The sequence below is a fragment of the Mya arenaria genome, chromosome 3, assembly GCF_026914265.1.
Source record: "Mya arenaria isolate MELC-2E11 chromosome 3, ASM2691426v1".
Lineage (NCBI taxonomy): Eukaryota > Metazoa > Mollusca > Bivalvia > Myida > Myidae > Mya > Mya arenaria.
This window is the reverse complement of record NC_069124.1, coordinates 71,852,431-71,876,682: the sequence shown is the minus strand read 5'-3', so window position 1 is coordinate 71,876,682 and position 24,252 is coordinate 71,852,431. Positions and strand designations below refer to the sequence as shown.

Here is a 24,252-nt window from a genome sequence, read left to right as displayed (position 1 = left end):
GATGGCTGTGAACAACTGTGTGAAGTATGAAGTCAATTGAATGTATTTGAGATTGACTTAAAACTCCAATTTGCCCTAAAACCTATAAAAAGTAGATCAAGGGCCATATCTTGTATTTAGGATAACATTGAGTTATGTAACCTTATTGTTTGCAATTGTGTAAAGTCAATTGAGCAAAGGGTTAAGAAGTTATTTATGAAAATCCTAAGTTGCCCTAAAACTTAAACAGAACTCAATGTGCACTAAAACCTCAACATACCATAAGTTCCTAAGTCAATCAGGAGCCATAATTGTATTTAGAATGATATGGAGTTATGTTACCTTGGGTGATGGTTATGGAAAACCTGTGTGAAGTGTGAAGTGAAGTGAATGAAGGATATTGGAGTTATATATAAATAACAATGCCAACTTGCCCTAAAATTGTGACCAGATGCTGATGCAAGGGCGAGTTGTTAATTGCCATCCATATTCTTTGAATAGTCAAGCTAAAATTGATGGAGTCAATCATAGCTTAAAATAGGTTATGCAATCAGACTTTTTGTGTTGACCATTAGCAAATAGCATCAAAACTAGAGGAGTTACACAATTGGGAAATTGATCTGCTTGATAACATTCACACATTCTGATGATTCAGATAAAGGGTGTTGAATTTAACAGCTGATAGTTTTGATTTTGATGACATTTATTTATAAGATAATTTTGTTGTCCACCCACAGATAATAGCGATAATTGTATGACCACTGAAAGTATTTAGCTCGATTATCTGCCATTTAATTCCATTTTTATCTTACCCGCATACTGGCTACTACAAAGTAGAGTAAAAATGCCCCGGCTAATACTTCAGTGAATAATTATAATATTTGTTTACTAAATCTTCTAAAATATGTATTTCGGTAATCAAATATTCGATCAAAAGAAATACCTTATTATATCATGCATAGGATGCACTTTTTTACCCCCAATTCTGGTCTTAAAATTTGCCTGCGTCCTTTCTATGCTATTAGAATTTCATTTGGGTTTTTTTCCAAGTCCATTTCAGGTCGAAAATATCGGACAGAGGAAGAACGCGGTAATAGTAAGTATCTGTACTGCGTCACCGAAGAGAACAACTGACAATTGTTCAGAAGAACAACAAAATAAAAAAAGGAAAAGTTACTGATCAGGTGAGAATTTCATAAAATAAAGTTTCTGTCCTGAAAATAGAACTCCTCTTAAGCTGGTTTCATAGAAAAGTTCAACATCAAAGTTCAATATGCATTATATATAATCATAAATAATTGCCTTTGTATTTGTGGTATCATGAGTCCTATTTGTGTGCTTCACGTTTTATTTATAATAGATGGTTCGATTGAGACAACGTCAGAGCTTCTGAAAAATGATAGAGGTCTTCAAGACTGTTTGTTTGGCAGGCTCCTGTTCTCGGAAAATCTGCTTTCTTTACATATATGGCCTTTAAGACACACAACAGTCTGATCTTTAGTTCTATTGTTGGTTTTTCGTATTGGAAGTTATTCTATCCAGATTGGTATATTTTTTTACGAGATTGTTTAATCAAACTGCTGCGGGAACAGTGTTTCCAGGATTCGTCATTCAGTCTGACACCATATAAACTTAGGTCAACAGTGTATTTATAAATCAACATGAACAAAACTAGTAGGAATATGAGAAGCAATAGATTTATATTGTAACAACAGGTTATTAAAATCTCAAATGAGTAAAACATTATAACAACATTTAAACTAAATTTTCAACTGTAGAAGCTCATAAAATGTGTACGTCTGTCACACTGCATCTTCGTCAATCTTGTATGATTATTATGATTTTTATGTGATTATCAATTGACTGTGTTTATCAATCATTTATATAGTTTGTTTTATACTGTATCAAGCTCAACGAGTCTGTGGTAGGTCTGTATTTTATTTTGTTGTGAAACATTCTGTCCAACTGCTAATGTGACATACTGCCATACATGTGATAATTTCTTGGGTCGATTCCGGGACACTCGTCGTAATGTCAACGCACACTAGGGGGGTCCGGGGGCATGCCCCCCCGAAATTTTTTTTAAATGGGGAACGTCTGTGGTGCATTCTATAATATATCTGGGGCTATTTTAGTCGTTTTTAACGTCGGGAAAATGTACCTATTTTGACTGCCAAGACGTATTTTTTACTTGACATGGTTGTTTTTTTTTCTGCATTTTCTTGAAAAAATAAAACCACCAGATATCTTCCCAGGCTTTAAATGAAGTGCTAACCAGGAGGATATGCAGTCTACTTTCGGTTTCATCAAAACAGGAAATAAACAACTATACGGGCACCTGTTTTCCCGCGCTTTTGAGAACATGCGTTACAAAATATTTATTTTTTCATCACATTTAAAACGTTTGCAATTTATGACACACAATATTTTCCAGACGATAAAGAAGATTTTCCAGTCGATGAGATTTTTTCCGTTTGGAGATGCATATAATTTTGATAGAGGGACGGTGGTGGTGTTAGTAGTTTATACTCCGGGTCCCGGCGTGAGCACATTGAAGGGTCCCAGAGTGACAGTTCGACCACCGCACACCTATCCTGGGCGGTGAACCAGTACTAGGTGCCTTCACTTCTGCAAGGAACTGACAACTTCTGTACATGCCAGGAGCAGTGGTACAGTGCGAATGGTCGTAGAAAGGATTTCATAACCAATCACAACAGAAGTGACCTGGTCCGCCCGGGAATCGAACCTGGGTTGTCCGATTAATAGTCCAACGCTCTACCGACTGAGCTAACCGGGCGGACTGATAGAGGGACGTGTCAACAATCGGCTATATAAAGCGATCACGTGACTTACCATGGTCACGTGATTAAAGCACTCTATATAACCACCTGTAAACCCCATATCGTCAGTTTTATTTCGGCGTAAAAATACACACGATAGTTCGGAAAAAAGGTCAAAACACTAAAATTCCTTATGGACGCGTAAGTTGTTTAAAGTATAACGACGTATCGACTTTGAAATTTGAAAGGAATATGGGATGTTTTCCGTGTTTTAATTTTGTTTTTTACTCATTTTGTCACTTTCTTTGAACTTACCTTCATGCTCGTTTGTTGGTAAAATGTGTGAAAAATATCAATTCATCAATTAAAAGCTATCATTCATAAGACCAAACAAATCCATATGAAAACAATGAATTTGTATACAAGAACCCTCCCCGACTCGTTAAGCACAACAATAGGCCGATAGATCATTTATCGGGTGATTGACGATGACCTCGACGACACACGTACCAATTAACGGATTAGTGTCAACATGTCCTGTGTTTTACGACTAGTGTCCCGGACAGGCAAAATAGCTGACTTACATTGGTAAAATTAAGATAATCGATTCCGATTCCGAGATTTTTTTTTCGTTTTTTTTTTTTTATGACTTTCCGGGACAAACATGCACCCTCCGTGACTCCGTGACAGAGATACGATTTCCGGGACAATCCCGGACGTCCGGGACGTTATCACATGTATGCATACTGCTAATGTAACTCATTCTGTCTTGTGGTAACACTAGCACATACTCGCAATTAGCAATTTATAATATATATGTTTAATATCAAAGGTAATGATAATTGCACCATACTAGAGACATTTATATCACCACAACAAAACATTTATGTTTATAGCTTATCTGATCTGACATAAAAAGAAAACCTATGTTTGCAGAAAATATTTTCTGTCTTGTTGTCCAATTTGGGTTTGTTTCAATAAATTTATTTGAGAAAAACAAAGCAATCTTTATTTTTTGTCTGTACAATCTGTTTTATAGATAAATGAACCATTTAATGCAAGACAAAATACTTCTTTGGATCAAATTATTAAAAAAAAACAAGTTTTTACCGGCAATATTGTAACACTAGCACAAATGGTATGGTGATACAAATTTTTTTTTTTTATAAATCATTGCAAATGTTCTAAAATATGTTAGATAAGAAATTGCTGTAAAAGATTATGTTGAAATCACAAATCTGCAATAAATTTTAAAAATCAATATATGCCGGGAACTTTTTGGTCACCAAAACGTGAAATCTGCCATATATCAAGTTCAATAGGCAGCAGAGAAGAAAAAGTAAAATGGCGGGAGACGAGCAACACAATACCGTTGGACTCATTAAAGGTCTAAAATGACCAATCAAGTTAATGTGGTACCATGATGCTGTTCAAAATAAACAAAATAAAACAAAATGATAAAAAAAACCCAATCATTTAGAAGAAAATCTGACGCTTCGGGCAGAATTATATTATTATTAATATTATTATACAGTAACTAACAGTATATAATTATTATCATACTGTGACAAAAAAATGTAGGATTTTAATAAATAATTTGAACAACAAGAGCGCTCATAGGGCAGCGCGCTCGACTTTATGCCGCTTTGTCTTAGAAATGAATACATGATGTTAAATGTGCCTGTCAAAATTAATAAAAAACACCAACAAACGCCTCAATGGGATGAAACCAGGTATTCAATGATTGATAAAAGAACTTCAGCCTTCATTGGGAGATGAAGTTTCAACTTTTTTCTAATTTAAGTACCCGTTACCTTGACCTAAGGGTCCCCAAACACAATCCCATGAAAGGTCTCCATAAACTTTTCCTTAATGCAAAGTTTAGTCAAGATACATGTACCGGGTAGGTCAATCCTAACTAAAGTTATTCAGTTTCAACTGTTTTTTTATAGTAACAATGGCCATGACCTTAATCCCCAAACACAATCTCATTTAAGGCCTCAATAAATCTTCCTAAATGCCAAGTTTAGTCAAGATATGTCAACCCTGACTAAAGTTTTTCAGTTTCAATCATTTTTCTTTTTTTAGTAACAGTAACCTTGACCTTGACCATATGGGCTCCAAACACAATATCATAAAAGCTATCCTTAATCTATTCCTGTAAACAAAGTTTGGTTAAGATATGTCAACCCTAACTAAAGTTATTCAGTTTCATAGGTGAGCTTGACGCCGCCTGGCTGGCTGCCTGCCTGCTCATCCGCCCACCCGCACAACTTTTCAGATATTCCAAGTTTGATCACAATATGCAAACCCTTAATAAAGTTATTCAGTACCAACCGTTATTCTATTTTTAGTAACAGTAACCTTGTCCCTAGGGGCCCCAAACACAATCCCATGAAAGACTGTAAACAACTGTGTGAAGTATTAAGTCAATTAAATGAAAGGTATGAAAGTAATTAGTGAAAATCCCAACTTGGCCTTAAACTTTAACCTGACACAATATGCCCTCAAACCTTATTCTTAGTTCTTAAGTCAATCAGTTCTTTGTATTTATGATAATATGGAGTTATGTAACCTCTTTGTGTGATGGTCCTGAACACCTATATGAACTTTGAAATGAATTGAATGAAGGGTATTTGAGTTATAAGTGAAAATTTCAACTAATGCCCAAAACTTCAACTGGACGCCAATGCTGGAACAAGTAGTAAACCCTCCTTATTCTTCAAATCGTCATGCTCTAAATGGCATATCATTTATTTAATCGCAAATCACTTTCTCTGGGGTCAGGATATTCCAAGGTTTTACCAGTCAATGTCATTGTCTAAAACAGGAAGTTCACATCAGAAATAAAAAAATGATGATTGCACATGGAAAGACACTTCTATAAACTCTCTATGTATTTATTTATTCTTCATATATGTGTTTTTATCATACTTACTGGTTTAACTCATGTGATGAATGTTACTTAAGCACATTTGTAATATAAATATTTGTTGTCTAGGGCCAGTGGCCTTTAGCAAAAATAACTTTGAACATGTATATTGCCGTACTGGAACAAACTTGATCTGCTTGACCCAACCAGTGTAATGACCTTCCTATATTAGTTGTATACTGATATTCACCAACATTTGTGTGACATTATTCTATTTTCTGTTTTATAAAAACAACAAAAAGCAAAATAAAAATAAAATACAGGATTTAAACTCATACATGTAAGTAGTAGTGGTTATTACAAATATGACGCTCAAGCATTAAGCCAAGATGTGAAACTAGCTCACGCAATAACTACTAGCGGTTATTATAAGTCTGATGTGCTAGCATTGAGCCCTTGCTGCCATTCACAAGATGTGAAACTAGCTAACACAATAAATACATGTCAGTAGTAGTAATTACAGGGTTCTAGAGTCGTACCCATGCTGTCATTTACAAGATACAAAATTAACTTACACAACAAACTAATATATTTGATATTCTTTACTTATTAAATGCTATTTACCCAAGAATGGATAAAGCTACACATCCATGAATACAGTACATTCACGGATATTCAGTCCAAAACAAAGAAAAATGACTTTGAAAAGAAATTGTTTATATAATTATTTTGATAAAATATGCATGTGATTAAAACATATTTAGCTACACATTAGAAGTTCTCGGAGGACCACCATTTCTATTCCAATCAAATACTTCGATGCAATTGTCCGACAAATATATCGATGTCTGATCAACACCTGTTCTATTGATATTTTCGCTGTCTGTAATATCTTTGATGTCATTTGAAAGTTCTGCACAAGCCGGGGCTAAATCAAAGGTCAAGTTGATGTTTTGACTACTTGGTGTGGACACGGACACTGAGTCAGTATCACTGTAACTAATGCTTCTATCCAATGACAGACTAGGTAACTTATCTGGAAATTGAAGCCTTATAATACTTAATCTACTAATACTGCGCACAACCTTTGACAGCCTAAACAAAGTCAAAATATTCTTTCGAAAAATACTGCAAGCACTGTAGTACAGAACTATTTTTATGGAGAAAAACAAGTGCACTGGTACTGATAGCATCGTATATACAAACTTCTGTTTTGAAGAGTCTAAATCTTGTATTTGGGTCTTATAAAATGTCAATGGTACAATTGAGAACATAGCAAGTATTCCTAAGCCATAAGACACCTTGATTGCATTCTTGTCCTCTTCAGACATTGTACGAACTACTTCCAACTGAGCACTCTGTTGCCTCTTCTTGAAAACTTTCAACATCTGTTGAGTTGCGATCATGCAAGCCCATGCTAAGGTTACAGGAAAGAAACAGGACATGAGTTTGTTTGTTAATCCCCAGTTGAATGTATCGGTTGGTACATCATGGGGTACAGCTATACCGGCAGGTGAGTCACCATTACAGAGCCGATAGATTATCTGCTTTTCTGACAAATGTGCATCCTCATATAGCAGGTAGTGAAAGCTTAGGAAGGCCGACAGGAGGACCACACACACTACAATCCATGCGGCCCTTTGCTTGGTTATGAGTTGGGAGGTCGGGAAACACAGCCTTGAGGCACGATCCAGACAAACCAGAAACACGATCCACTGTGTGGAAATCACAACAAACGTGTATGTACACTGCACCATCTTGCATCCTAATGTAAAATGTGCGGAGTTGTCATTCAGTATCCAGCAATGAAGCATTTGAAAAAACGGCTCTGTAAACAAACCAATGATGTCGAGAATGCTGAGACTGACCAGAAATACAGCCATTGTTGATGTCTGCAGTTTTGAACGCCATACTATAGTTGACACAATGTTTGAAAATATGCCAAACAAAATAACCAGAAACGGATAAATTTTTAGAAAAACATCATTTGCTTGAGTAAGATGTGCGTCTTCAGGTTTGATGGGTAGTTCCTTATCCATGTACGGAAAGAACAGATGAACCCTGGTATTGTTCTGGAAGAAATATCCCAGCTCCTCACTCGAAGTGTTACACTTGACCACAATTGCCATAGCTGGCTATGACATCTTCTTTAAACTGAAGTCAAATATATCACACAATCAGTTCCAATGAGCTTTTTGTTATAATCATTATGTATGAGTGCAGTTGAAAAGTTGCATAATCAGTTGTGCTTGATGTCCTAGTAAATTGCACTGATTATACAATGGTTTTTGTTGACCTCAGGTTTACACATTATTTATGACATTTGGAGAATACAGCTGATTCCATATAAATACACTGTGAAACACTATAACTCAAAATGAAACAAATCCAATTTTATAATCTCTCATTGAACTGTTCCTACAACACTGGGAGTCTTCATGACATCAGTGTGTTATATATTGCAAATATATGAGACAGTTGCTATAGCGATCAAAAGTGAATCACAGAGAAAAGCAATAACCATCTGATCAGGTAAGCCCTGTTTGACAAAGAAGGCAAGTAATGACTCTAGTCATAGTATATACAAAAGTTTCATAGAAATAAGAGCTGGTTGATCTCATTATTTTGAATAGACTTACTGCAGGGTTAGTAAAAGTTGGTGAAAGTTGAACCAACCTAATATGACTGAATCAATGGGCAATTGATTGCCCAGGGCTATCATGTGTCTAGTAAACCCCTCCATTGGTTGAACAATTATGAATGTTTATATCAGGGTGGTTAGGCATCATGTCAACTTGCATGTTAGGATGTCAATATACATAAAACACTGGAGCCAGGAGGTCACAATGTTTTTTTCGTCTACAAAACATAAAAAAACAAGCAAATTCATGAATTACTTATAATCCCCTACAATGGAATCATAGTAAAAAAAAACCAATGTGAGCAAAACTCACAAAAAATAAAATAGGAAAAAAACAACCTTAAGTAACCTTGGCTGCATCCATTACTAGTGTTCATATTTTGTCCTTGTTTAGCATTTCACAAAAAATGGTTTAAATATTTTTGATTGTAAGGAATTCAGAAACATTCATTTTTTCAATGACCCACACAGATCATATACTCATGGCCTCTCCAAAAGGACACCAGAACCTGTTTCCATCCAGAAGACAGAAATGGACTTAAGAAGGATTTATGTCAGTCATATCAAATCATGCTATAAAATAAACATGAACCAGCCCCCCTAACCTGAAAGTTATCGCGGACATCAGCCATGCTTCCCTCTATGAAGATATCCCGTGGGTCCTTATCAAGCTTGGTCCCACCCACGTGCAGGGCGTGGACATCTCCAAGGTTGTTGAGAGAGCTCTGGTTTTTCCAATCATCGGTCTATAATTCAATAGAAGAAAGGACAAACACTTATATCAGATTGATGGTGACAAATATGATGGATCTATTACAATAACAAGCACTTTTATCAATAATTTGGATCTCCACAATGTTGAAGACAAACGAAATGATACAGTCTAGAATATAAAAATGTTTTACTATAAAATAATGTGATTCTCAATACCCCATTTGAAAATATTGAAGTATAAAATTATTGAGTCGCACAACGTACAGTTAATGTATTTCGCTCCTTCCGTTTCTGCTTGTACTCCAGAACAACCTTGGTGGTGCTCTCAGTTTCTGCGGCTTTGTACAGGATTCTCTGGAAGCTCGTCAACCCACATATTGCAATGTGCATTGACATCGTGTCTAGGAAACGCAACTTAGACTTCTGTAACATGAATGAGCAGTTAGTTAAAAAATCTGTTTACAGATGTGTAGGAAATGAGTACAGTAAAACTGTGGTCATTCAAACAGGCCGTTGTTCCAGAACTGGTGATCCGTCGAGGTCAAAGTTTAGTCAGTACTATTATTCCTTCTATTTTCATATAAAAGATATTGACGTTGGATCGAAACCTAAATAAGTTGAGGAGTCGAGCACCATTGCCGGTCCCAAATACAAAAATCTGTTATTTTTTTTTGCAATTATAAAAGACAGACAAGATGCCCCAATTATCCATACTTGATTTTGTGACATTTAAATCCAAAATATGCACTGTGATCATAACAGCTCACCTAAAAACACAAGTTGTACTCAATAATATTTTGGATTTAGAATATTATTTTCTTTAAAATAACAATGAAGTTTTTGTTCAGCATATTTTATGGGTGAATTCAATTTTAAAAATATTAAAACAACAATTTTTTTTGGTAATAATTGTTTGTTGTTCTAATTGTATGTTGTTCTTATGTAAAATTAGTTTAAATTGAGATTGAAAATTACTTCAGTATTTTTGTTATATTGGAGCATGATTCTTTTTATACCTTAACACTGTACTGCTCTTTCACAAATGATCGATCAAAGGCCACATTGTGGCCAATCACCAGCCGGCTCTCTGATGACCCATTGACCTCAGACCTTGGCCCAGTTTCCACAGGAATTAGGTCATCCAGTCCAATCCCTTTGGAAGCCCAGCGGAACTTGTCTGACACCAGGTAGTCTGAGCACCAAGAAAACCTGGGTGAGGGAATTAAATACATATCATACAAGAGACTCATTTGAATTCTGTTAGTTTGAAATATATATATATTAATAATGTTTGCATGAAAACCAACACAGCAGCCATACTGAAAACCAGTCTTTGTCTGAGGCAGCCTACACCCCCTGACATACCAGGGTTTGTCTGAGGCAGCCTATGCAACCTGACATACCAGTGTTTTTCTGAGGCAGCTTATGCCACCTGACATACCAGTGTTTGTCTGAGGCAGCCTACACCCCCTGCCATACCAGGGTTTGTCTGAGGCAGCCTATGCAACCTGATATACCAGTGTTTGTCTGAGGCAGCCTAAACCCCGGCCATACCAGGGTTTGTCTGAGGCAGCCTACACCCCCTGATATACCAGGGTTTGTCTGAGGCAGCCTACGCCACCTGATATACCAGGGTTTGTCTGAGACAGCCTATGCAACCTGATATACCAGTGTTTGTCTTAGACAGCCTACACCCCCTGATATATCAGTGTTTGTCTTAGACAGCCTACACCCCCTGATATACCAGTGTTTGTCTGAGACAGCCTACACCACCTGACATACCAGGGTTTGTCTGAGACAGCCTACGCCACCTGATATACCAGTGTTTGTCCGAGACAGCCTACACCCCCTGATATATCAGTGTTTGTCTGAGACAGCCTACGCCACCTGACATACCAGCGTCTGTCTGAGACAGCCTAACCCACCTGACATACCAGTGTTTGTCTGAGACAGCCTAACCCACCTGACATACCAGCGTCTGTCTGAGACAGCCTACGCCACCTGACATACCAGTGTTTGTCTGAGACAGCCTATGCCACCTGATATACCAGTGTTTGTCTTAGACAGCCTACACCCCCTGATATATCAGTGTTTGTCTGAGACAGCCTACGCTTCCTGACATACCAGCGTCTGTCTGAGACAGCCTAACCCACCTGACATACCAGTGTTTGTCTGAGACAGGCTAACCCACCTGACATACCAGTGTTTGTCTGAGACAGCCTAACCCACCTGACATACCAGTGTTTGTCTGAGACAGCCTAACCCACCTGACATACCAGTGTTTGTCCGAGACAGCCTACACCCCCTGATATACCAGTGTTTGTCTTAGACAGCCTACACCCCCTGACATATCAATGTTTGTCCGAGACAGCCTACACCCCCTGATATACCAGTGTTTGTCTTAGACAGCCTACACCCCCTGACATATCAATGTTTGTCTGAGACAGCCTACACCCCCTGATATACCAGTGTTTGTCTTAGACAGCCTACACCACCTGACATACCAGTGTTTGTCCGAGACAGCCTACACCCCCTGATATACCAGTGTTTGTCTGAGACAGCCTACACCCCCTGATATATCAGTGTTTGTCTTAGACAGCCTATGCCACCTGACATATCAGTGTTTGTCTGAGACAGCCTACACCCCCTGATATACCAGTGTTTGTCTTAGACAGCCTACACCCCCTGACATATCAATGTTTGTCCGAGACAGCCTACACCCCCTGATATACCAGTGTTTGTCTTAGACAGCCTACACCCCCTGACATATCAATGTTTGTCTTAGACAGCCTACACGCCCTGATATACCAGTGTTTGTCTGAGACAGCCTACACCACCTGACATACCAGTGTTTGTCCGAGACAGCCTACACCCCCTGATATACCAGTGTTTGTCTGAGACAGCCTACACCCCCTGACATATCAGTGTTTGTCTGAGACAGCCTACACCCCCTGATATACCAGTGTTTGTCCGAGACAGCCTACACCCCCTGACATACCAGTGTTTGTCTTAGACAGCCTAACCCACCTGACATACCAGTGTTTGTCTTAGACAGCCTTACCCACCTGACATACCAGTGTTTGTCTTAGACAGCCTAACCCACCTGACATACCAGTGTTTGTCTTAGACAGCCTAACCCACCTGACATACCAGTGTTTGTCTTAGACAGCCTAACCCACCTGACATACCAGGGTTTGTCTGAGGCAGCCTATGCAACCTGATATACCAGTGTTTGTCTTAGACAGCCTACACCCCCTGATATATCAGTGTTTGTCTTAGACAGCCTACACCCCCTGATATACCAGTGTTTGTCTGAGACAGCCTACACCCCCTGATATACCAGTGTTTGTCTGAGACAGCCTATGCCACCTGACATACCAGTGTTTGTCTGAGACAGCCTACGCCACCTGACATACCAGTGTTTGTCCGAGACAGCCCACACCCCCTGACATATCAGTGTTTGTCTTAGACAGCCTACACCCCCTGATATATCAGTGTTTGTCTTAGACAGCCTACACCCCCTGATATATCAGTGTTTGTCTGAGACAGCCTACACCCCCTGATATACCAGTGTTTGTCCGAGACAGCCTACACCCCCTGACATATCAGTGTTTGTCTTAGACAGCCTACACCCCCTAATATATCAGTGTTTGTCTTAGACAGCCTACACCCCCTGATATATCAGTGTTTGTCTGAGACAGCCTACACCCCCTGATATACCAGTGTTTGTCCGAGACAGCCTACACCCCCTGACATACCAGTGTTTGTCTTAGACAGCCTAACCCACCTGACATACCAGTGTTTGTCTTAGACAGCCTACACCCCCTGATATATCAGTGTTTGTCTGAGACAGCCTACACCCCCTGATATACCAGTGTTTGTCCGAGACAGCCTACACCCCCTGACATACCAGTGTTTGTCTTAGACAGCCTACACCCACCTGACATACCAGTGTTTGTCTTAGACAGCCTACACCCCCTGACATACCAGTGTTTGTCTTAGACAGCCTAACCCACCTGACATACCAGTGTTTGTCTGAGACAGCCTAACCCACCTGACATACCAGTGTTTGTCTGAGACAGCCTAACCCACCTGACATACCAGGGTTTGTCTGAGGCAGCCTATGCAACCTGATATACCAGTGTTTGTCTTAGACAGCCTACACCCCCTGATATATCAGTGTTTGTCTTAGACAGCCTACACCCCCTGATATATCAGTGTTTGTCTTAGACAGCCTAACCCACCTGACATACCAGTGTTTGTCCGAGACAGCCTACACCCCCTGATATACCAGTGTTTGTTCGAGACAGCCTACACCACCTGACATACCAGTGTTTGTCAGAGACAGCCTACACCCCCTGACATACCAGTGTTTGTCTTAGACAGCCTAACCCACCTGACATACCAGTGTTTGTCTGAGACAGCCTAACCCACCTGACATACCAGTGTTTGTCTGAGACAGCCTAACCCACCTGACATACCAGTGTTTGTCTGAGACAGCCTACGCCACCTGACATACCAGTGTTTGTCCGAGACAGCCTACACCCCCTGACATACCAGTGTTTGACTGAGACAGCCTAACCCACCTGACATACCAGTGTTTGTCTGAGACAGCCTACACCCCCTGACATACCAGTGTTTGTCTGAGACAGCCTACACCCCCTCATATACCAGTGTTTGTTCGAGACAGCCTACACCCCCTGACATACCAGTGTTTGTCCGAGACAGCCTACACCCCCTGACATACCAGTGTTTGTCTTAGACAGCCGAACCCACCTGACATACCAGTGTTTGTCTTAGACAGCCTAACCCACCTGACATACCAGTGTTTGTCTTAGACAGCCTAACCCACCTGACATACCAGGGTTTGTCTGAGGCAGCCTATGCAACCTGATATACCAGTGTTTGTCTTAGACAGCCTACACCCCCTGATATATCAGTGTTTGTCTTAGACAGCCTACACCCCCTGATATACCAGTGTTTGTCTGAGACAGCCTACACCCCCTGACATATCAGTGTTTGTCTGAGACAGCCTACACCCCCTGATATACCAGTGTTTGTCCGAGACAGCCTACACCCCCTGACATACCAGTGTTTGTCTTAGACAGCCTAACCCACCTGACATACCAGTGTTTGTCTGAGACAGCCTAACCCACCTGACATACCAGTGTTTGTCTGAGACAGCCTAACCCACCTGACATACCAGGGTTTGTCTGAGGCAGCCTATGCAACCTGATATACCAGTGTTTGTCTTAGACAGCCTACACCCCCTGATATATCAGTGTTTGTCTTAGACAGCCTACACCCCCTGACATATCAGTGTTTGTCCGAGACAGCCTACACCCCCTGATATACCAGTGTTTGTCCGAGACAGCCTACACCCCCGACATATCAGTGTTTGTCTGAGACAGCCTACACCCCCTGATATACCAGTGTTTGTCTGAGACAGCCTACACCCCCTGATATACCAGTGTTTGTCCGAGACAGCCTACACCCCCTGATATACCAGTGTTTGTCTTAGACAGCCTAACCCACCTGACATACCAGTGTTTGTCCGAGACAGCCTACACCCCCTGATATACCAGTGTTTGTTCAAGACAGCCTACACCCCCTGACATACCAGTGTTTGTCCGAGACAGCCTAACCCACCTGACATACCAGTGTTTGTCTTAGACAGCCTACACCCCCTGATAAAACAGTGTTTGTCTGAGACAGCCTACAACCCCTGACATACCATAGTTTGTCTTAGACAGCCTAACCCACCTGACATACCAGTGTTTGTCTGAGACAGCCTACAACCCCTGACATACCATAGTTTGTCTTAGACAGCCTACACCCCCTGACATACCAGTGTTTGTCTGAGACAGCCTAAACCACCTGACATATCAGTGTTTGACTGAGACAGCCTATGCCACCTGACATACCAGTGTTTGTCTGAGACAGCCTATGCCACCTGACATACCAGTGTTTGTCTGAGACAGCCTACACCCCCTGACATACCAGTGTTAAACTGAGACAGCCTATGCCACCTGACATACCAGTGTTTGTCTGAGACAGCCTATGCCACCTGACATACCAGTGTTTGTCTGAGGCAGCCTACGCCACCTGACATACCAGTGTTTGTCTGAGACAGCCTACACCCCAGACATACCAGTGTTTGTCTGAGACAGCCTATGCCACCTGACATACCATAGTCTGTCTGAGACAGCCTACACCACCTGACATACCAGTGTTTGTCTGAGACAGCCTACACCCCCGACATACCAGTGTTTGTCTGAGACAGCCTACGCCACCTGACATACCATAGTCTGTCTGAGACAACCTACGCCGCCTGACATACCAGTGTTTGTCTGAGACAGCCTAAACCCCCTGTCATACCAGTGTTTGTCTGAGACAGCCTACACCCCGACATACCAGTGTTTGTCTGAGACTGCTGTTGCCATGGTTGGATAATTTCCCTCAGTAACAAGGATCTCCACATCAAACACGAGCACATCATCCTGTGGGTAATCCACAGGCTCTGGCACTCCATCCTCCCCGTAGCGCACCCAGCCCGGTAACTCTGCCCATTCTGGGGGTTGCTGTGGTAACTCATATCTACACAGCCTTTCAGCTAGTGCCTACACAGACAAATGTCAAATGAATAGCTATTGTATCTTTACATAGCAGATATGATTGCACCTTCCAGTCACTTCTTTAAACTTAGAATTGCTGATCAATTAAAAAAAATAATAAAATTGAAATCATATGATCAACGTTTAAAATATATTATGTAAGTCCATTTACATTTTAACATTTCATAAAGCACGAAAATACAAGTAATGTTATACCTTATAGTCTTTTATCTGATTGTTCGCAATATTCCTGAAGTGTTCCTCAATATTTGTACCTGAAATAAGACATGACATGAATTTATTTCATTTATTCATTCTACATGCAACGCATATAGCTTTACACAATGTATAGATTTACATACAACAAAGCACATTTTATTCTAAACAAAATATGTTTAAAACTTATATCTGTTTTGTTTTGTTTTTAAATTACCCATTATTCATTTTTATATTCTTTTACTCCTCTATCATGTTTTTGGTTTGAAAAATATATAAAACTTTACCTAGAAACTGTGGTAGTTTCAGATCAACATCTTTCCTCAGTGGCACTTGCTTGTCCCAGAGGCCATGTTTTGCCAGATGAGCCTTTATGGCACGCAGTTGAGCATCTGACATTGTTCGAATATGTTCAACCTTTCCTGCCAAGTCTTCATCACTCTCAGGGTTAAGGCAGGTCTGGCTTGCTGCTAAAGATGGCTCACATCTTCTAAATATCTAAAACATATTATGAACTGAAATAAGTACAGATGTTTTTATCTGCATAAGTCCATTAGTTGTCTCTGTTATGTGTACATACATTGTACTGATAGTAGTATTATAAGTATTATGAGAAAAATCTTAAGTGGTACTCAGAGTCATGAATGTAAAAAAAAGTAAAATTAGAAACCTTCATCTTATATTCATTTTGCTAAGAAAAAAATATGCAACAGTGCTTAAAACTAAACTAGAAATGTTACAATGCGACCAAAGTAGGTATTTAATTAAAATATTTAATGCACTCAGGAAATTTGGCACATCAGAGTTAAGCGTTTCTTATATAAGCAGTGTTCCTTGTTTCGATCAATATCAAATGCAATCTACCGTTTGTTATATTTCCTTCACCTTGATCCCAGATGCAATCCCGATGTACATCTTCACATAAGTTTTGCAAAGTTTCAACACTAAAAGTTATTCCTAATTCAAGCTTTAGATAATTTACATTTTTAAGTAGCAGAGACCTTCATCTTCATTCTATTGACATAAAAAGCGATCTCATGGTATGACCGTATGACATTAAGCAAGTTTCATCATTATAAGCTATTCCTATCTCAATTTATTGAGTGGAAATCATTTTACTATTTTCAGTCACTTGACTCTAATGACCCCAAAAGCAATCCCAAGGTATAGGTAAAGAATAAGAAAAAAAGGGATCAGCCCCATTTAATTGATAATCAGGATAATTAGGATAAAATATTCTTACATTTTTATTTATTTAGTGTTTAAATTAATATGTTCTGTTTGAAATACATTATCAAACTAAAATTGGTGCATTCAAATTTTAATTTAACTGAATACATATATACTAGGGATGCAAACGAATATTCGAATATTCGATCAAACGTTTGGTATTCGAATGTTAAAATCAGTATTCGAATATTCGATGTTTTTTTTGTTGAATAATAATAATAATAAATATTTTGCCTACAACTATGTTGTTGTATTTAAGATTCGTTTGTCTTGTTTAAACAACGATTGGCCCATAATGCCAGAGGTGTGAATGTGATGACAATACACTAAACACGCGGCATGTATCATTTAGGGACATATCGTCGGGTACTATAAAAAGTCCCCGTGTTTTTACAATAACTTGCTTATTGTAAAAACACGGGGAGTGACAGAAAACGACAAGTGACAGAAAACGAAACGACAAGTGACAGAAAACGACAAGTGACAGAAAAAATCCAATTATATTGCTTCTACCAATTAAGAAAATCTAAAATAGATTAGTTCCCAAGTTGGTTTAGTTTTTCCGTAGTTTATATATTATAGGTCAATCCCAGAACGAGGCTGCTCGTCCTACGGAGACTCTCCATTGGCACATAACGCCATTTGACCAAAAATCCATCTAGGTTCACGTTGTTTACAAATATGAAGGCAGAGGAATATTAATAAAAAGTTTTTGTTAATTTTTCTCTGTTGATAAAGTATGACTTTTTGTCTTTCTGAAATGAAGAATTTCAGAGGCTCATTTGGTGTTATTCAGGGTCCGCCACGCGTAGTTATTACGACAAGGAAAAGCTAAGATGCCCCGGCTATTACTTTAGAGAATATTATAAAAGTTTACTACAACTTTTAAAAGATGTATTTTGGTAATCGAATATTCGAATATTCGTTCGAAAGAATTACCGAATATTCGAATATCAATTTTGCCATTCGTTTGCATCCCTAATATATACAGTCAAAACTCATTGGCTCGATATTGTATGGCTCGATATCCTCATTAGCTCAAACCCGATAAAAAGGACCGATTTGTTTAACTACATGTTCATATAAAATTCTATTGGTTGCATCGAAAATCGATACTTCTCAATGCTTGATGTCATTCTCGCGGTCCCTAGTAAGAATTTCACACTTTGTTTTGTTTGCTCAGCTCGATGTCATTTTCATGGTCCCTAGTAAGAATTTGTTTGCCTAGGTTCATTTAGCAAATGGCGTTCATCGATTAGATTTGCTTGATTGGTGTCAATCAATCAAATGGCATAACGTTCTAAAATAAGCATAAATTAAAAAACTTATTATCAGGTTCTATATTTCTAGGTATAAAAATTCATTTGGAAATAAATGGTATTTGAAAAGGCATATTTCCAGGCAATAAGGAGTCCCTAGACAGTATTTTTTTTCTTACCTGTTTGTGGAGTGAATCTGAAAGCATCTGTATGTTGATCTCATTAACCCTGGCAGACAATTTAGACGATGTGTTGAACAGACGTCTCAACTCCCTCATCTTACACCAAGTTGTCGCCATCTGCTAAAGATCTAGTGCATATACCGGTAATTGTACAAGAAAAGGATTTTTTCTCAATGTTCATGTGGTAAATCCTGTCCATTAGAACAATCCCTAATATAAATGCATTTCTATCCAAAATTTATCTGAACAAAAGCACTAACTGTCACAAAATACACCCATCCTTCCCATCCTTATTTAAGACACCAAGTTTGGGGGTAAGTGGTTGTCCCTCAAGCCAAATTTAGAAAAATGATATTCATGTATATATGCTCAAATATTTTTCAAAATTTATTAGTTTAAAGCATTATTAATGTGATTCAGCAAAAGGCTATAGGATGACTAGACCCTAGCATGATGAGACCCTTTTATGAGACCAACTCAGTGTTCGACACTAACAGGGTCCCGGGATCCTGAGGACACCAATTTTTCGGGAGGGACACCTGAACTTCGAAGTGTGATATTCCATCTAGACACTTAAATTTTGACCAATAAAAGCTAAATATCAATAATTGAATAGTGTTTCATTTATTTATTACATATTTGGGTCCCTCTAAATTTCTTAAAAGTGCATGTAAAATGATATTATTATTAATACTTGGCACACACTAAAGCAAAAGTATGACTGACTTTTTGACTGTATTTTGATGTCATGGATCTATAAATAAACAGGTCATTTCACAGTGCGCATGCGGGAAAACGCTTCTGTTTTGTTATTTACATTATCAACAAGGTCAGAGGTGTTTGATTGATCAGCAGCTCTACTAAAAATAAACTTGAGTTTTCACAAGCCAGATGTAATATTCCTATTGTTTCTTAATCAAAAACACTGTCATATGACAAGACCCTGAACCATGACGTATTTTATGCGTATTTTCCGAAAATCTAAAAATAGTAACAACACCAAGTTTTTGTTTACATTGTATCCAACTATGTTTATGACTGAAAACAAAAGGGACTTAAACATTCTACCACTTTTGAACCCAATATATACTGACTTGGAGACCCTAATCTTCCTCTCTGCCATTGCCAGAGGTTCATACATGTACATACATGTACCGTAAATGACTGGGTATTAGACGCCCTTTTTTCCCTCAGATTTTGATGCAAAAAAATGCCTGCGTATAATACCCAGTAACAATATTTTTAACTTTTTTTCTGAGGTCGATTTCAAGCCTAGAGTTTGTTTAGATTTATGTAGAAAGGGATGTTACTCGCGTCATATGGCTCAAGACCACAGTTATCTGCCCCCCGTTGACCAAGATCCGGATGTGAATACAGAAAAAAAGAGTGCTTGTGTTCAAGTATCAATATTTTATTAAAATTGAATGAAAAAGAAGCAAAAAATGTTCTTTTTGCAGAGAACTTGACTGAATTTGACACTCTATTGCAGAAATTGATAGTTTTCAATGTAAATATTGGAAAAATCATAGCTTGTGGAAGTCTGAAAATTAGTTGTTTGTAGCCGATTGACTCCCTGGCGGAAGGGTTATGTATTTGAACTCAATTTTGACAGTCGGGTCAATGGTCAACATGGTGTTTTCTTGTGATTATATTTTGTGTCTTAAATGGTTCTAGAGATGCCATGTCCTTGTTTTTCAAATGGGGTGTTTATAAAGTCAAAAGCCAGGTTAGTGTCTATATGAAACATATAGTAAAAATAACTGTGGTATCACGCCATATAAATCGAGTATATATGATTTAAAACAGCAGTTGAAGATCGGGATACGGTATATCGTAAGACGTTTATAATTTAAACAAAAATATTTTTCGATTAAAGTTATTCAATATTATTTTGAATAATAAATTGAATTGAACAATAATTAAACTTGCATATATAAAAAAGCAAAGTTGGGCACTGTCAAAATATTTTTTGTCAGTTGTACAAGAAGGTGTGAAAAACACGACTGCTTTTAACCTGTCTATCAATGGTCATTAACTTATTTATTACGCCTATAAGTGTAAATCCTTCATCAAGTTAATTAAAACACCATTTTATACATGCATTGAATTGAATAAACACATTCTATCTGCTTTAGATCAAAGAGCCACACTGTGTGACGTCACATAACTTACAGTTATACCCACGAGGATCTCGTGGAGAGTAGGACATTGCTATGCAGGATTAATGTATAACTGTACGATTATTGCTTCTTACAGTCTATAAGTGTGGTACAAGTTTGAAAGTTTATTGGCAGATCGTTTTACAAACATGTCATGTTATGTTTTCTTAATCCCTTGATTGCCCTTGTTGTTTCTTTAATCCTCTAATAAATATATCACACTTTCTTTTCAACAGGCAATAAATCGTTTAGGATGGGGTAGTAACTAATTAACTTGTCACAGTGGTGTATACGGTTAGGTAATCTAGCCAGGCATTGTAAAGATAAAAATCAATAATCTTCGTCTGTGAAACTTAGTAACTGTGAAAGTTGTGATTGATGTCCTTTGAGTGTCCGAAAATAAGGTACGAAAAATAAATTATTTTGGAAAATAATTATGGGTGTCCGAATATTTAGAGTGTCCGAACTCTTAGGTGAATTACGGTACTTTATTCTTTTCTGTAGGTGTTGACATTTTGAGAACAAACCCGTACAATATAAGGTTTTTGCATAACTTGACTTTTCATTCTCAAAAGTTTATCATTGTATGGTTTTAAAGATAACAGTCGCCATTTTCATGGATTTTTTTTTTTTGGTCACTGTCAACAAACATGGTGGCCGAAAATGCCAGACGATTTGACATCTTTTCTATGCGTCTTTTAACCAAAAACATAGATTAAAAGTTTTTTTCTTGGACTTTTCACAGATTGTTTTCCCTGCGTCTAATACCCCCTATCGTCTTATACCCAGTCATTTATGGTATGTCTGACATTGTGCTGTTGAAAACATGTATAATATGTTTACTTGAATTACAAATGAAAAAGTAAAAGACACTGTATTTGCATGTTTAATTTAATATTAAAACAGGTTAAGTAACGAAAAATATGTAAAAAATGAAAGGGACTCCTAATTTCAGGAAGAGACAACTGATTTCAAATGTTGGTGTCCCTTCGGGATCCCTTGGGAAAATGGTTAGTGTCGACCCAGAACTTGATCAAATTATTATTATCTTTTCTGTGTTTTCGAAAGCATTCTTGTTCATTTCTAGAACTGACAATTTGATGCTTTGTTCCCATTCATGATGGCCCTGACCCACTCCCAAAATGATGGAAAAATACAATGCAGACTTTCTCTAGTCAACACATCGTTTCCTTGAAATAAAAATATAAAATAAAAGAGTTTCTGTGTTTGTACTATACAATTCTGACTGTGAAAGCCTTGTCACCAAATTACTATTATATTCTCTGTGATAAGATCGAAGATGAAATGACAATATCCGAAAAGCATATCCGAATTCTATTCACCATGTAAATGTCATCGTGTTTTCGGATTTAATACACAAGGTATCAACCTCACTCTTTTATAGTTTGATAATGTATGATCTGAAATAACGTCCTACTTTACGTTTGTGAGATGACATTTCAAAAAACGTTAAAAATACCTTTTCCTCTCCGTTTCACATTGTGCATACAGGATTACTTGATTAACTACACACTGTTGTTAAACCGGTTCAAACTGTTACATCGATTGAACTTGATCGTAAGAACCCTTTTGCCATCATGATCATGGTCATCATGATCATCATGATTCATCGTCATCATCATCATCATCATCATCATCATCATCATCATCATCATCATTATCATCATCATCATCATCATCATCACCACCATCATCATTATCATCATCATCATCATCATCATCATCATCATCATCATCATCATCATCATCATCATCATCATCATCATCATCATCATTATCATCATCATCATCATCATCATCACCACCATCATCATCATGATTCATCGTCATCATCATCATCATCATCATCATCATCATCATCATCATCATCATCATCATCATCATCATCATCATCATCATCATCATCATCATCATCATCATCATCACCACCATCATCATCACCAACAACCCCACAACCATACATAAACAGCATGAACCTAAACTCATGCAAATTTGTTTTAATCCGCTTTCAGAAACTAATCATACAAGTACCTCTTTTACTCAATTTTACAAGGGTTCAAAATATACATTCGCAGGCTTTCAAGTGACCAATAACTAAAACGTAGGGATAGTACGACTTTTTTTTACAAGCAAATAAATGATAACTAAGCCTATTCATCAATTGTAATGTACATGTATTTATCTTTGCTTAGAAACCAGTGTTTCAAGAGGGATTCAGTCACAGGATGAGGAGATAAACCTTAAATTGGTGTCTCTGACTTGTCAACAGGCGCCATTCGTTCTCATCATAGAACCCCTCGTGCAGCACCCGACACCTACTGCATCATAACTCATTCTACAAAAATACTAGAGATGGCTTCTTATTAAGATTTAGATTATTTTAATCAATGAATTAGTTAAAACCTTTCTATTATTTCTCAAACTATTTTTACAAATGAGTAGGGATAGTAGGGTTTTTTCTAGAAAAAGTAGGGAAAAGTAGGAGCCTAACAAAAAAGTAGGGAAAAGATGGAAAAGTAGGAAAAGAAGAACCTGCTGATTCAATATTCAAGAGAACTCATTCATGATAATGAAGTAAGCAGTATTCAGAGGTTTTTTTTAAGAAAGACTCAAGTCTCAAGAGGGAGAAATATGGTATGCAGAAGCTTTAAATCTGAGATTATTTTGCATGCAGACTCTCAGTTTTTGAAGGGTTGTTATAGCCTATTAGGGTATTTGGTATGCAAGAAAGTCAACCGCAAAAAACAACACTGGTTGCATGCACTTGGAGTGCAAACTTTTGAATAATATGCAGCACATTGTTTTTTTCACTTTTCGGTATGTAGAATCATGAGTGTTAAATGTAGAGAAATATTGCCATATCCTTTTGTAAACTAGAGCTGTCACAGGAGTGACGAATACCCCCAAATGCCGCCTGGACACAGGAATGGCAAACCATTCCTTTAAAAAGAGGCCATGACTCCAAGGTTACTGCACACTGCATCTTCTTTTATCATGCATGACAGACCGACCGACCGACCAACCGACAAGCTCACTAACTTGATCTGTATCTTATGATGTTACACCTGTGTACCAAAAATTGTTCAAATCCGTCTAGCCTTTCATGAGTTATCGTCCTGAAACCGTTTTTTTTTTTTAGTAACAGTGACCTTGACCTCGGCCCCACCAGCCCCAATATCGAACTTGACCTGTATCTTCAGATGTTACACCTGTGTACGTCTAGCCTTTCATGAGCTACCGTCCGGAAACCGTTTTTCTTTTTTTAGTAACAGTGACCTTGACCTTGGCCCCACCAGCCCCAATATCGAACTTGACCTGTATCTTCTGGTGTTACACCTGTGTACCAAAAAAAATTCAAATCTGTCAAGCCTTTCATGAGTTATCGTCTGGAAACCGTTTTTCTATTTTTAGTAACAGTGACCTTGGCCCCACCAGCCCCAATATCGAACTTGACCTGTATCTTCTGATGTTACACCTGTGTACCAAAAATTTTTCAAATCTGTCTAGCCTTTCATGAGTTATCATCCGGAAACCATGAAAACAGACAGACCGTCCGTCCGACCGACCGACCGACCGACAAGCTCA

At 38.2% G+C, this 24,252-nt stretch overlaps 1 protein-coding gene across 4 annotated transcripts in view; it reads right to left on the bottom strand.

Moving 5' to 3' along the window:
- Positions 1-22,173, bottom strand: part of LOC128228620 (DNA polymerase subunit gamma-1-like) — a 57,363-nt gene extending 35,190 nt beyond the window's left edge. Inside the window, exons 1-8 of one of the 4 annotated variants that reach the window (XM_052940033.1) lie at positions 22,127-22,173; positions 18,485-18,607; positions 16,104-16,314; positions 15,817-15,875; positions 15,401-15,606; positions 10,003-10,195; positions 9,251-9,409; positions 8,878-9,018 (exon numbers count right to left, since the gene is read on the bottom strand). In XM_052940033.1, coding sequence (XP_052795993.1) covers positions 8,878-9,018; positions 9,251-9,409; positions 10,003-10,195; positions 15,401-15,606; positions 15,817-15,875; positions 16,104-16,314; positions 18,485-18,604 — 1,089 coding nt within the window. In that variant the 5' untranslated portion in view covers positions 18,605-18,607; positions 22,127-22,173. Of the gene's footprint in view, positions 1-8,877; positions 9,019-9,250; positions 9,410-10,002; positions 10,196-15,400; positions 15,607-15,816; positions 15,876-16,103; positions 16,315-18,484; positions 18,616-22,126 lie in introns of those variants that run through there. The other 3 variants (XM_052940032.1, XM_052940034.1, XM_052940035.1) reach the window with 3 other exon arrangements.
- Positions 22,174-24,252: the final 2,079 nt, after the last annotated feature.